We start from the raw sequence: 13,304 nt of genomic DNA, 5'->3' as shown, positions 1-13,304 counted from the left end.
ATACAGTCATTTTTGTTGATCTTTATCAATGGGGGGGGGGGGGGGGTGAATAATTTGGGAGCCCACTGTGTAAAGTGACTGGCCTAGGTGTGTCTCTGAACTCAGTGCCTTTAAAAGCATTTATTTGATGTTGTGTAGGGACAGAGACGGATAGGGATGGTATTGACCTTCATGAACCTCCACCAAAGGAAATGGAACTTGAAGATGAAAGCTGAATAATGACTTTAGGTAATGATCTAATAACTTGTCCTCCAATTTCTCCATGTGTGGGAAATGTCTCAACTCCGTTATTTGATATTAAACAGATGTTATATAATTGTGACAGAGATTATTAAAACCCGAAATGGTCCTGAGTTGATCCAATCATTCCATTGGACAGTAGTTCTGTTGTGTGTCTTTTAGCCCGTGGATAGTCAGTTAAACTCAGAGCGGCAGAGTAACTAGCTCAGTCTAGAACACTGCGTTTCAGATTCTGTATCTGCCTGGGAGAGGAGTACAGAGAAGCTTACTGTTTCTTTAAAGTCATGGAGAGGATAGAGAGAGAGAGAGAGGATACTGAAGAGAGAAGGGGGGAGGCACAGTGCACCAGTTAGCACTGCTGTTTAGAGAGAGAGAGAGAGAGAGAGAGAGAGAGAGAGAGAGAGAGAGAGAGAGAGAGAGAGAGAGAGAGACAGAGAGAGACAGAGAGAGACAGAGAGACAGAGAGAGAGAGCAGCCTGCCTGCCTGATCCTTCACATTTCTTGCAGAGATAACATTACAGAGAATGTCCATGCTTCATTATTAAGGAGACACAGCGCTGTTCAAATGGTTCAGAAATACCGGGACTAAAAAAAAGGCAAATAAGTAGCTCTTTGACACACCATATTGGACAGACATAAATGGATGGACAGAGAGATATTACCATTCAGAATTCACTTGTCTACCAGTGAGAAGCATCAGTGGATATAATGGGCAACACAACACATAAACCTTTAGGTAAGATCGAAGACCTTCTGATTTCAATCACCATAACAGCATAATAATGAATGTTCACACAGCTCTCCGTCTCTATTTCATAATTGCGAGCGCTTAGCAATACAGCGCGCCTTTTTCGCGGTGTTGATAAAGACGGTTAACGGAGAACCGAAGCGGGCAGTTCGAGCTGCGCAGCGCCGTGCGCAGCGCCGTGACGACCCGACGGCAAGCCGTGCAGCTCTCCGGTGCGCGGGAAAAACGAGAGTGTGATTTTCGACGATGTCTTATGCTAAACCTAGTTTTTCAAAGTCTCTAACTTGTAATTGATTTATTTACATTATATATTTTTTGTATTGTTAAAATCAGTTTTTTTATTTGATCTCCAATGCAGACACAGAGAATCCCCAATGTGATGAAATCAACAGAAGTTAAATATTATGTTTCCGGTTATATTTAGTATTTACTTTTTAGGCACTTTTTTCCAATATGTTTTAATGTTGTAATTTATTTATTAATATATATATATATATCTGTATGTAATGATATTGTAATAACAACTGTTATTCATCTGGTCTTATTGCTCTAAACATTTTAAGCCGTGTTAACTTCCCAGCTCATTTACATTTTACATTTTAGTCATTTAGCAGAGGCTCTTATCCAGAACGACTTACAGTAGAGTGCATACATTTTATTACATGTTTTAAACTGGCCCCCGTGGGAATCGAACCCACAACCCTGGTGTTGCAAGCACCATGCTCTACCAACTGAGCTACGGCAACTATGTAGTCCATAGTAACGCTAGCTAGTTGCCTTGTAGTTTAGCCGTATAAGATTAGTTTGCAAAGCAAGCTGTGGTTTTTTAAATACTATAACCATTGTTTCCATTTTAGATCAGCCCAGGTTCATAGAGGTGAACCAGTGATTTACCCTAACACACACACACACACACACACACACACACACACACACACACACACACACACACACACACACACACACACACACACACACACACACACACACACACACACACACACACACACACACACACACCTCCTCCTCCTCCTACTCGATCAGTTTGCGCCCACAGCTGATATCAGCTGACAGTGGATCAGGCCTCACCATGTCGGCTGTTAGTTCGGACAGATACTGTAGGCGCGTGAAAAGCACACGTATAACTGTCAATGAATAATCTCGTTCCCAGACACTTCTGTCCAAAAAGAGTCTGGTGGACCGACGTGTCAAACTCCACCTTTCGTTAGCAAATAAAAAGACCTTAATCGGAAATAATCTACAAATCATCTCCAACAGCGTCGTCCACTTACCCTCCCCTTTCCGGGTCTTCCACGCCTCGCAGTCCTGTGATTCGCTAATGTTAAATTACCCTTAACTCAGACTGACGATACCAGTCTATAGTCTCTACCCTCCTGATGATACCAGTCTATAGTCTCTACACTCCTGATGATACCAGTCTATAGTCTCTACCCTCCTGATGATACCAGTCTATAGTCTCTACCCTCCTGACGATACCAGTCTATAGTCTCTACCCTCCTGATGATACCAGTCTATAGTCTCTACCCTCCTGATGATACCAGTCTATAGTCTCTACCCTCCTGATGATACCAGTCTATAGTCTCTACCCTCCTGATGATACCAGTCTATAGTCTCTACCCTCCTGATGATACCAGTCTATAGTCTCTACCCTCCTGATGATACCAGTCTATAGTCTCTACGATGATACCAGTCTATAGTCTCTACCCTCCTGATGATACCAGTCTATAGTCTCTACCCTCCTGATGATACCAGTCTATAGTCTCTACCCGCCTGATGATACCAGTCTATAGTCTCTACCCTCCTGATGATACCAGTCTATAGTCTCTACGATGATACCAGTCTATAGTCTCTAGCCTCCTGATGATACCAGTCTATAGTCTCTACCCTCCTGATGATACCAGTCTATAGTCTCTACCCTCCTGATGATACCAGTCTATAGTCTCTACGATGATACCAGTCTATAGTCTCTACCCTCCTGATGATACCAGTCTATAGTCTCTACCCTCCTGATGATACCAGTCTATAGTCTCTACCCTCCTGATGATACCAGTCTATAGTCTCTACCCTCCTGGTGATACCAGTCTATAGTCTCTACCCTCCTGATGATACCAGTCTATAGTCTCTACCCTCCTGATGATACCAGTCTATAGTCTCTACCCTCCTGATGATACCAGTCTATAGTCTCTACCCTCCTGATGATACCAGTCTATAGTCTCTACCCTCCTGATGATACCAGTCTATAGTCTCTACCCTCCTGATGATACCAGTCTATAGTCTCTACGATGATACCAGTCTATAGTCTCTACCCTCCTGATGATACCAGTCTATAGTCTCTACCCTCCTGATGATACCAGTCTATAGTCTCTACCCTCCTGATGATACCAGTCTATAGTCTCTACCCTCCTGATGATACCAGTCTATAGTCTCTACCCTCCTGATGATACCAGTCTATAGTCTCTACCCTCCTGATGATACCAGTCTATAGTCTCTCCCCTCCTGATGATACCAGTCTATAGTCTCTACCCTCCTGATGATACCAGTCTATAGTCTCTACCCTCCTGATGATACCAGTCTATAGTCTCTACCCTCCTGATGATACCAGTCTATAGTCTCTACCCTCCTGATGATACCAGTCTATAGTCTCTACCCTCCTGATGATACCAGTCTATAGTCTCTACCCTCCTGATGATACCAGTCTATAGTCTCTCCCCTCCTGATGATACCAGTCTATAGTCTCTCCCCTCCTGATGATACCAGTCTATAGTCTCTACCCTCCTGATGATACCAGTCTATAGTCTCTACCCTCCTGATGATACCAGTCTATAGTCTCTACCCTCCTGATGATACCAGTCTATAGTCTCTACGATGATACCAGTCTATAGTCTCTACCCTCCTGATGATACCAGTCTATAGTCTCTACCCTCCTGATGATACCAGTCTATAGTCTCTACGATGATACCAGTCTATAGTCTCTACCCTCCTGATGATACCAGTCTATAGTCTCTCCCCTCCTGATGATACCAGTCTATAGACTCTACGATGATACCAGTCTATAGTCTCTACCCTCCTGATGATACCAGTCTATAGACTCTACGATGATACCAGTCTATAGTCTCTCCCCTCCTGATGATACCAGTCTATAGTCTCTACCCTCCTGATGATACCAGTCTATAGTCTCTACGATGATACCAGTCTATAGTCTCTACCCTCCTGATGATACCAGTCTATAGACTCTACGATGATACCAGTCTATAGTCTCTACCCTCCTGATGATACCAGTCTATAGTCTCTACCCTCCTGATGATACCAGTCTATAGTCTCTACCCTCCTGATGATACCAGTCTATAGTCTCTACGATGATACCAGTCTATAGTCTCTACCCTCCTGATGATACCAGTCTATAGTCTCTACCCTCCGATGATACCAGTCTATAGTCTCTACCCTCCTGATGATACCAGTCTATAGTCTCTACCCTCCTGATGATACCAGTCTATAGTCTCTACCCTCCTGATGATACCAGTCTATAGTCTCTACCCTCCTGATGATACCAGTCTATAGTCTCTACCCTCCTGATGATACCAGTCTATAGTCTCTACCCTCCTGATGATACCAGTCTATAGTCTCTACCCTCCTGATGATACCAGTCTATAGTCTCTACCCTCCTGATGATACCAGTCTATAGTCTCTACCCTCCTGATGATACCAGTCTATAGTCTCTACCCTCCTGATGATACCAGTCTATAGTCTCTACCCTCCTGATGATACCAGTCTATAGTCTCTACCCTCCTGATGATACCAGTCTATAGTCTCTACGATGATACCAGTCTATAGTCTCTACACTCCTGATGATACCAGTCTATAGTCTCTACCCTCCTGATGATACCAGTCTATAGTCTCTACCCTCCTGATGATACCAGTCTATAGTCTCTACCCTGATGATACCAGTCTATAGTCTCTACCCTCCTGATGATACCAGTCTATAGTCTCTACGATGATACCAGTCTATAGTCTCTACCCTCCTGGTGATACCAGTCTATAGTCTCTACCCTCCTGATGATACCAGTCTATAGTCTCTACCCTCCTGATGATACCAGTCTATAGTCTCTACCCTCCTGATGATACCAGTCTATAGTCTCTACCCTCCTGATGATACCAGTCTATAGTCTCTACCCTCCTGATGATACCAGTCTATAGTCTCTACGATGATACCAGTCTATAGTCTCTACCCTCCTGATGATACCAGTCTATAGTCTCTACGATGATACCAGTCTATAGTCTCTACCCTCCTGATGATACCAGTCTATAGTCTCTACCCTCCTGATGATACCAGTCTATAGTCTCTACCCTCCTGATGATACCAGTCTATCGTCTCTACGATGATACCAGTCTATAGTCTCTACCCTCCTGATGATACCAGTCTATAGTCTCTACCCTCCTGATGATACCAGTCTATAGTCTCTACCCTCCTGATGATACCAGTCTATAGTCTCTACCCTCCTGATGATACCAGTCTATAGTCTCTACCCTCCGATGATACCAGTCTATAGTCTCTACCCTCCTGATGATACCAGTCTATAGTCTCTACCCTCCTGATGATACCAGTCTATAGTCTCTACCCTCCTGATGATACCAGTCTATAGTCTCTACCCTCCTGATGATACCAGTCTATAGTCTCTACCCTCCTGATGATACCAGTCTATAGTCTCTACCCTCCTGATGATACCAGTCTATAGTCTCTACCCTCCTGATGATACCAGTCTATAGTCTCTACCCTCCTGATGATACCAGTCTATAGTCTCTACCCTCCTGATGATACCAGTCTATAGTCTCTACCCTCCTGATGATACCAGTCTATAGTCTCTACCCTCCTGATGATACCAGTCTATAGTCTCTACGATGATACCAGTCTATAGTCTCTACCCTCCTGATGATACCAGTCTATAGTCTCTACCCTCCTGATGATACCAGTCTATAGTCTCTACCCTCCTGATGATACCAGTCTATAGTCTCTACCCTCCTGATGATACCAGTCTATAGTCTCTACCCTCCTGATGATACCAGTCTATAGTCTCTACCCTCCTGATGATACCAGTCTATAGTCTCTACCCTCCTGATGATACCAGTCTATAGTCTCTACCCTCCTGATGATACCAGTCTATAGTCTCTACCCTCCTGATGATACCAGTCTATAGTCTCTACCCTCCTGATGATACCAGTCTATAGTCTCTACGATGATACCAGTCTATAGTCTCTACCCTCCTGATGATACCAGTCTATAGTCTCTACCCTCCTGATGATACCAGTCTATAGTCTCTACCCTCCTGATGATACCAGTCTATAGTCTCTACCCTCCTGATGATACCAGTCTATAGTCTCTACCCTCCTGATGATACCAGTCTATAGTCTCTACCCTCCTGATGATACCAGTCTATAGTCTCTACCCTCCTGATGATACCAGTCTATAGTCTCTACCCTCCTGATGATACCAGTCTATAGTCTCTACGATGATACCAGTCTATAGTCTCTACCCTCCTGATGATACCAGTCTATAGTCTCTACCCTCCTGATGATACCAGTCTATAGTCTCTACCCTCCTGATGATACCAGTCTATAGTCTCTACCCTCCTGATGATACCAGTCTATAGTCTCTACGATGATACCAGTCTATAGTCTCTACCCTCCTGATGATACCAGTCTATAGTCTCTACCCTCCTGATGATACCAGTCTATAGTCTCTACGATGATACCAGTCTATAGTCTCTACCCTCCTGATGATACCAGTCTATAGTCTCTACGATGATACCAGTCTATAGTCTCTACCCTCCTGATGATACCAGTCTATAGTCTCTACGATGATACCAGCCTATAGTCTCTACCCTCCTGATGATACCAGTCTATAGTCTCTACGATGATACCAGTCTATAGTCTCTAGCCTCCTGATGATACCAGTCTATAGTCTCTACCCTCCTGATGATACCAGTCTATAGTCTCTACCCTCCTGATGATACCAGTCTATAGTCTCTACCCTCCTGATGATACCAGTCTATAGTCTCTACCCTCCTGATGATACCAGTCTATAGTCTCTACCCTCCTGATGATACCAGTCTATAGTCTCTACCCTCCTGATGATACCAGTCTATAGTCTCTACCCTCCTGATGATACCAGTCTATAGTCTCTACCCTCCTGATGATACCAGTCTATAGTCTCTACCCTCCTGATGATACCAGTCTATAGTCTCTCCCCTCCTGATGATACCAGTCTATAGTCTCTACCCTCCTGATGATACCAGTCTATAGACTCTACGATGATACCAGTCTATAGTCTCTACCCTCCTGATGATACCAGTCTATAGTCTCTACCCTCCTGATGATACCAGTCTATAGTCTCTACCCTCCTGATGATACCAGTCTATAGTCTCTACCCTCCTGATGATACCAGTCTATAGTCTCTACCCTCCTGATGATACCAGTCTATAGTCTCTACCCTCCTGATGATACCAGTCTATAGTCTCTACCCTCCTGATGATACCAGTCTATAGACTCTACGATGATACCAGTCTATAGTCTCTACCCTCCTGATGATACCAGTCTATAGTCTCTACCCTCCTGATGATACCAGTCTATAGTCTCTACCCTCCTGATGATACCAGTCTATAGTCTCTACGATGATACCAGTCTATAGTCTCTACCCTCCTGATGATACCAGTCTATAGTCTCTACCCTCCTGATGATACCAGTCTATAGTCTCTACCCTCCTGATGATACCAGTCTATAGTCTCTACCCTCCTGATGATACCAGTCTATAGTCTCTACCCTCCTGATGATACCAGTCTATAGTCTCTACCCTCCTGATGATACCAGTCTATAGTCTCTACCCGATGATACCAGTCTATAGTCTCTACCCTCCTGATGATACCAGTCTATAGTCTCTACGATGATACCAGTCTATAGTCTCTACCCTCCTGATGATACCAGTCTATAGTCTCTACGATGATACCAGTCTATAGTCTCTACCCTCCTGATGATACCAGTCTATAGTCTCTACCCTCCTGATGATACCAGTCTATAGTCTCTACCCTCCTGATGATACCAGTCTATAGTCTCTACCCTCCTGATGATACCAGTCTATAGTCTCTACCCTCCTGATGATACCAGTCTATAGTCTCTACCCTCCTGATGATACCAGTCTATAGTCTCTACCCTCCTGATGATACCAGTCTATAGTCTCTACGATGATACCAGTCTATAGTCTCTACCCTCCTGATGATACCAGTCTATAGTCTCTACCCTCCTGATGATACCAGTCTATAGTCTCTACCCTCCTGATGATACCAGTCTATAGTCTCTACCCTCCTGATGATACCAGTCTATAGTCTCTACCCTCCTGATGATACCAGTCTATAGTCTCTACCCTCCTGATGATACCAGTCTATAGTCTCTACCCTCCTGATGATACCAGTCTATAGTCTCTACCCTCCTGATGATACCAGTCTATAGTCTCTACCCTCCTGATGATACCAGTCTATAGTCTCTACCCTCCTGATGATACCAGTCTATAGTCTCTACCCTCCTGATGATACCAGTCTATAGTCTCTACCCTCCTGATGATACCAGTCTATAGTCTCTACCCTCCTGATGATACCAGTCTATAGTCTCTACCCTCCTGATGATACCAGTCTATAGTCTCTACCCTCCTGATGATACCAGTCTATAGTCTCTACCCTCCTGATGATACCAGTCTATAGTCTCTACCCTCCTGATGATACCAGTCTATAGTCTCTACGATGATACCAGTCTATAGTCTCTACCCTCCTGATGATACCAGTCTATAGTCTCTACCCTCCTGATGATACCAGTCTATAGTCTCTACCCCGATGATACCAGTCTATAGTCTCTACCCTCCTGATGATACCAGTCTATAGTCTCTACCCTCCTGATGATACCAGTCTATAGTCTCTACCCTCCTGATGATACCAGTCTATAGTCTCTCCCCTCCTGGTGATACCAGTCTATAGTCTCTACGATGATACCAGTCTATAGTCTCTACCCTCCTGATGATACCAGTCTATAGTCTCTACGATGATACCAGTCTATAGTCTCTACCCTCCTGATGATACCAGTCTATAGTCTCTACCCTCCTGATGATACCAGTCTATAGTCTCTACCCTCCTGATGATACCAGTCTATAGTCTCTACGATGATACCAGTCTATAGTCTCTACCCTCCTGATGATACCAGTCTATAGACTCTACGATGATACCAGTCTATAGTCTCTACCCTCCTGATGATACCAGTCTATAGTCTCTACCCTCCTGATGATACCAGTCTATAGTCTCTACCCTCCTGATGATACCAGTCTATAGTCTCTACCCTCCTGATGATACCAGTCTATAGTCTCTCCCCTCCTGGTGATACCAGTCTATAGTCTCTACGATGATACCAGTCTATAGTCTCTACCCTCCTGATGATACCAGTCTATAGTCTCTACCCTCCTGATGATACCAGTCTATAGTCTCTACCCTCCTGATGATACCAGTCTATAGTCTCTACCCTCCTGATGATACCAGTCTATAGTCTCTACCCTCCTGATGATACCAGTCTATAGTCTCTACCCTCCTGATGATACCAGTCTATAGTCTCTACGATGATACCAGTCTATAGTCTCTACCCTCCTGGTGATACCAGTCTATAGTCTCTACCCTCCTGATGATACCAGTCTATAGTCTCTACCCTCCTGATGATACCAGTCTATAGTCTCTACCCTCCTGATGATACCAGTCTATAGTCTCTACGATGATACCAGTCTATAGTCTCTACCCTCCTGATGATACCAGTCTATAGTCTCTACCCTCCTGATGATACCAGTCTATAGTCTCTACCCTCCTGATGATACCAGTCTATAGTCTCTACCCTCCTGATGATACCAGTCTATAGTCTCTACCCTCCTGATGATACCAGTCTATAGTCTCTACCCTCCTGATGATACCAGTCTATAGTCTCTACCCTCCTGATGATACCAGTCTATAGTCTCTACCCTCCTGATGATACCAGTCTATAGTCTCTACCCTCCTGATGATACCAGTCTATAGTCTCTACCCTCCTGATGATACCAGTCTATAGTCTCTACCCTCCTGATGATACCAGTCTATAGTCTCTACCCTCCTGATGATACCAGTCTATAGTCTCTACCCTCCTGATGATACCAGTCTATAGTCTCTACCCTCCTGATGATACCAGTCTATAGTCTCTACCCTCCTGATGATACCAGTCTATAGTCTCTACCCTCCTGATGATACCAGTCTATAGTCTCTACCCTCCTGATGATACCAGTCTATAGTCTCTACCCTCCTGATGATACCAGTCTATAGTCTCTACCCTCCTGATGATACCAGTCTATAGTCTCTACGATGATACCAGTCTATAGTCTCTACCCTCCTGATGATACCAGTCTATAGTCTCTACCCTCCTGATGATACCAGTCTATAGTCTCTACCCTCCTGATGATACCAGTCTATAGTCTCTACCCTCCTGATGATACCAGTCTATAGTCTCTACCCTCCTGATGATACCAGTCTATAGTCTCTACCCTCCTGATGATACCAGTCTATAGTCTCTACGATGATACCAGTCTATAGTCTCTACCCTCCTGATGATACCAGTCTATAGTCTCTACCCTCCTGATGATACCAGTCTATAGTCTCTACCCTCCTGATGATACCAGTCTATAGTCTCTACCCTCCTGATGATACCAGTCTATAGTCTCTACCCTCCTGATGATACCAGTCTATAGTCTCTACCCTCCTGATGATACCAGTCTATAGTCTCTACCCTCCTGATGATACCAGTCTATAGTCTCTACCCTCCTGATGATACCAGTCTATAGTCTCTACCCTCCTGATGATACCAGTCTATAGTCTCTACCCTCCTGATGATACCAGTCTATAGTCTCTACCCTCCTGATGATACCAGTCTATCGTCTCTACGATGATACCAGTCTATAGTCTCTACCCTCCTGATGATACCAGTCTATCGTCTCTACGATGATACCAGTCTATAGTCTCTACCCTCCTGGTGATACCAGTCTATAGTCTCTACCCTCCTGATGATACCAGTCTATAGTCTCTACCCTCCTGATGATACCAGTCTATAGTCTCTACGATGATACCAGTCTATAGTCTCTACCCTCCTGATGATACCAGTCTATAGTCTCTACGATGATACCAGTCTATAGTCTCTACCCTCCTGATGATACCAGTCTATAGTCTCTACCCTCCTGATGATACCAGTCTATAGTCTCTACCCTCCTGATGATACCAGTCTATAGTCTCTACCCTCCTGATGATACCAGTCTATAGTCTCTACCCTCCTGATGATACCAGTCTATAGTCTCTACCCTCCTGATGATACCAGTCTATAGTCTCTACCCTCCTGATGATACCAGTCTATAGTCTCTACCCTCCTGATGATACCAGTCTATAGTCTCTACCCTCCTGGTGATACCAGTCTATAGTCTCTACCCTCCTGATGATACCAGTCTATAGTCTCTACCCTCCTGATGATACCAGTCTATAGTCTCTACCCTCCTGATGATACCAGTCTATAGTCTCTACCCTCCTGATGATACCAGTCTATAGTCTCTACCCTCCTGATGATACCAGTCTATAGTCTCTACCCTCCTGATGATACCAGTCTATAGTCTCTACCCTCCTGATGATACCAGTCTATAGTCTCTACCCTCCTGATGATACCAGTCTATAGTCTCTACCCTCCTGATGATACCAGTCTATAGTCTCTACCCTCCTGATGATACCAGTCTATAGTCTCTACCCTCCTGATGATACCAGTCTATAGTCTCTACGATGATACCAGTCTATAGTCTCTCCCCTCCTGATGATACCAGTCTATAGTCTCTACCCTCCTGATGATACCAGTCTATAGTCTCTACCCTCCTGATGATACCAGTCTATAGTCTCTACCCTCCTGATGATACCAGTCTATAGTCTCTACCCTCCTGATGATACCAGTCTATAGTCTCTACCCTCCTGATGATACCAGTCTATAGTCTCTACCCTCCTGATGATACCAGTCTATAGTCTCTACCCTCCTGATGATACCAGTCTATAGTCTCTACCCTCCTGATGATACCAGTCTATAGTCTCTACCCTCCTGATGATACCAGTCTATAGTCTCTACCCTCCTGATGATACCAGTCTATAGTCTCTACCCTCCTGATGATACCAGTCTATAGTCTCTACCCTCCTGATGATACCAGTCTATAGTCTCTACCCTCCTGGTGATACCAGTCTATAGTCTCTACCCTCCTGATGATACCAGTCTATAGTCTCTACCCTCCTGATGATACCAGTCTATAGTCTCTACCCTCCTGATGATACCAGTCTATAGTCTCTACCCTCCTGATGATACCAGTCTATAGTCTCTACCCTCCTGATGATACCAGTCTATAGTCTCTACCCTCCTGATGATACCAGTCTATAGTCTCTACCCTCCTGATGATACCAGTCTATAGTCTCTACCCTCCTGATGATACCAGTCTATAGTCTCTACCCTCCTGATGATACCAGTCTATAGTCTCTACCCTCCTGATGATACCAGTCTATAGTCTCTACCCTCCTGATGATACCAGTCTATAGTCTCTACCCTCCTGATGATACCAGTCTATAGTCTCTACCCTCCTGATGATACCAGTCTATAGTCTCTACCCTCCTGATGATACCAGCCTATAGTCTCTACCCTCCTGATGATACCAGTCTATAGTCTCTACCCTCCTGATGATACCAGTCTATAGTCTCTACCCTCCTGGTGATACCAGTCTATAGTCTCTCCCCTCCTGGTGATACCAGTCTATAGTCTCTCCCCTCCTGATGATACCAGTCTATAGTCTCTACCCTCCTGATGATACCAGTCTATAGTCTCTACCCTCCTGATGATACCAGTCTATAGTCTCTACGATGATACCAGTCTATAGTCTCTACCCTCCTGATGATACCAGTCTATAGTCTCTACCCTCCTGATGATACCAGTCTATAGTCTCTACCCTCCTGATGATACCAGTCTATAGTCTCTACCCTCCTGATGATACCAGTCTATAGTCTCTCCCCTCCTGATGATACCAGTCTATAGTCTCTACGATGATACCAGTCTATAGTCTCTACCCTCCTGGTGATACCAGTCTATAGTCTCTACCCTCCTGATGATACCAGTCTATAGTCTCTACCCTCCTGATGATACCAGTCTATAGTCTCTACCCTCCTGATGATACCAGTCTATAGTCTCT

The 13,304-nt window shown here is 44.4% G+C and overlaps 1 protein-coding gene across 2 annotated transcripts in view; it reads left to right on the top strand.

The window, feature by feature from the left end:
* The first annotated feature begins 459 nt into the window (after nucleotides 1–459).
* Nucleotides 460–13,304, top strand: part of neurl1b (neuralized E3 ubiquitin protein ligase 1B) — a 39,510-nt gene continuing 26,665 nt past the window's right edge. The window contains exon 1 of one of the 2 annotated variants that reach the window (XM_045717809.2): nucleotides 460–976. In XM_045717809.2, the coding sequence (XP_045573765.1) occupies nucleotides 949–976 (28 nt within the window). In that variant the 5' untranslated portion in view covers nucleotides 460–948. The remainder of the gene's footprint in view (nucleotides 977–13,304) is intronic. The other variant, XM_045717810.2, reaches the window with a different exon arrangement.

This window comes from Salmo salar, chromosome 05 (assembly GCF_965601325.2).
Source record: "Salmo salar chromosome 05, fSalSal1, whole genome shotgun sequence".
In the NCBI taxonomy this organism is placed as follows: Eukaryota; Metazoa; Chordata; class Actinopteri; order Salmoniformes; family Salmonidae; genus Salmo; species Salmo salar.
The sequence above is the reverse complement of the archived record's forward strand: the minus strand, read 5'-3'. Positions and strand labels throughout refer to the sequence as shown.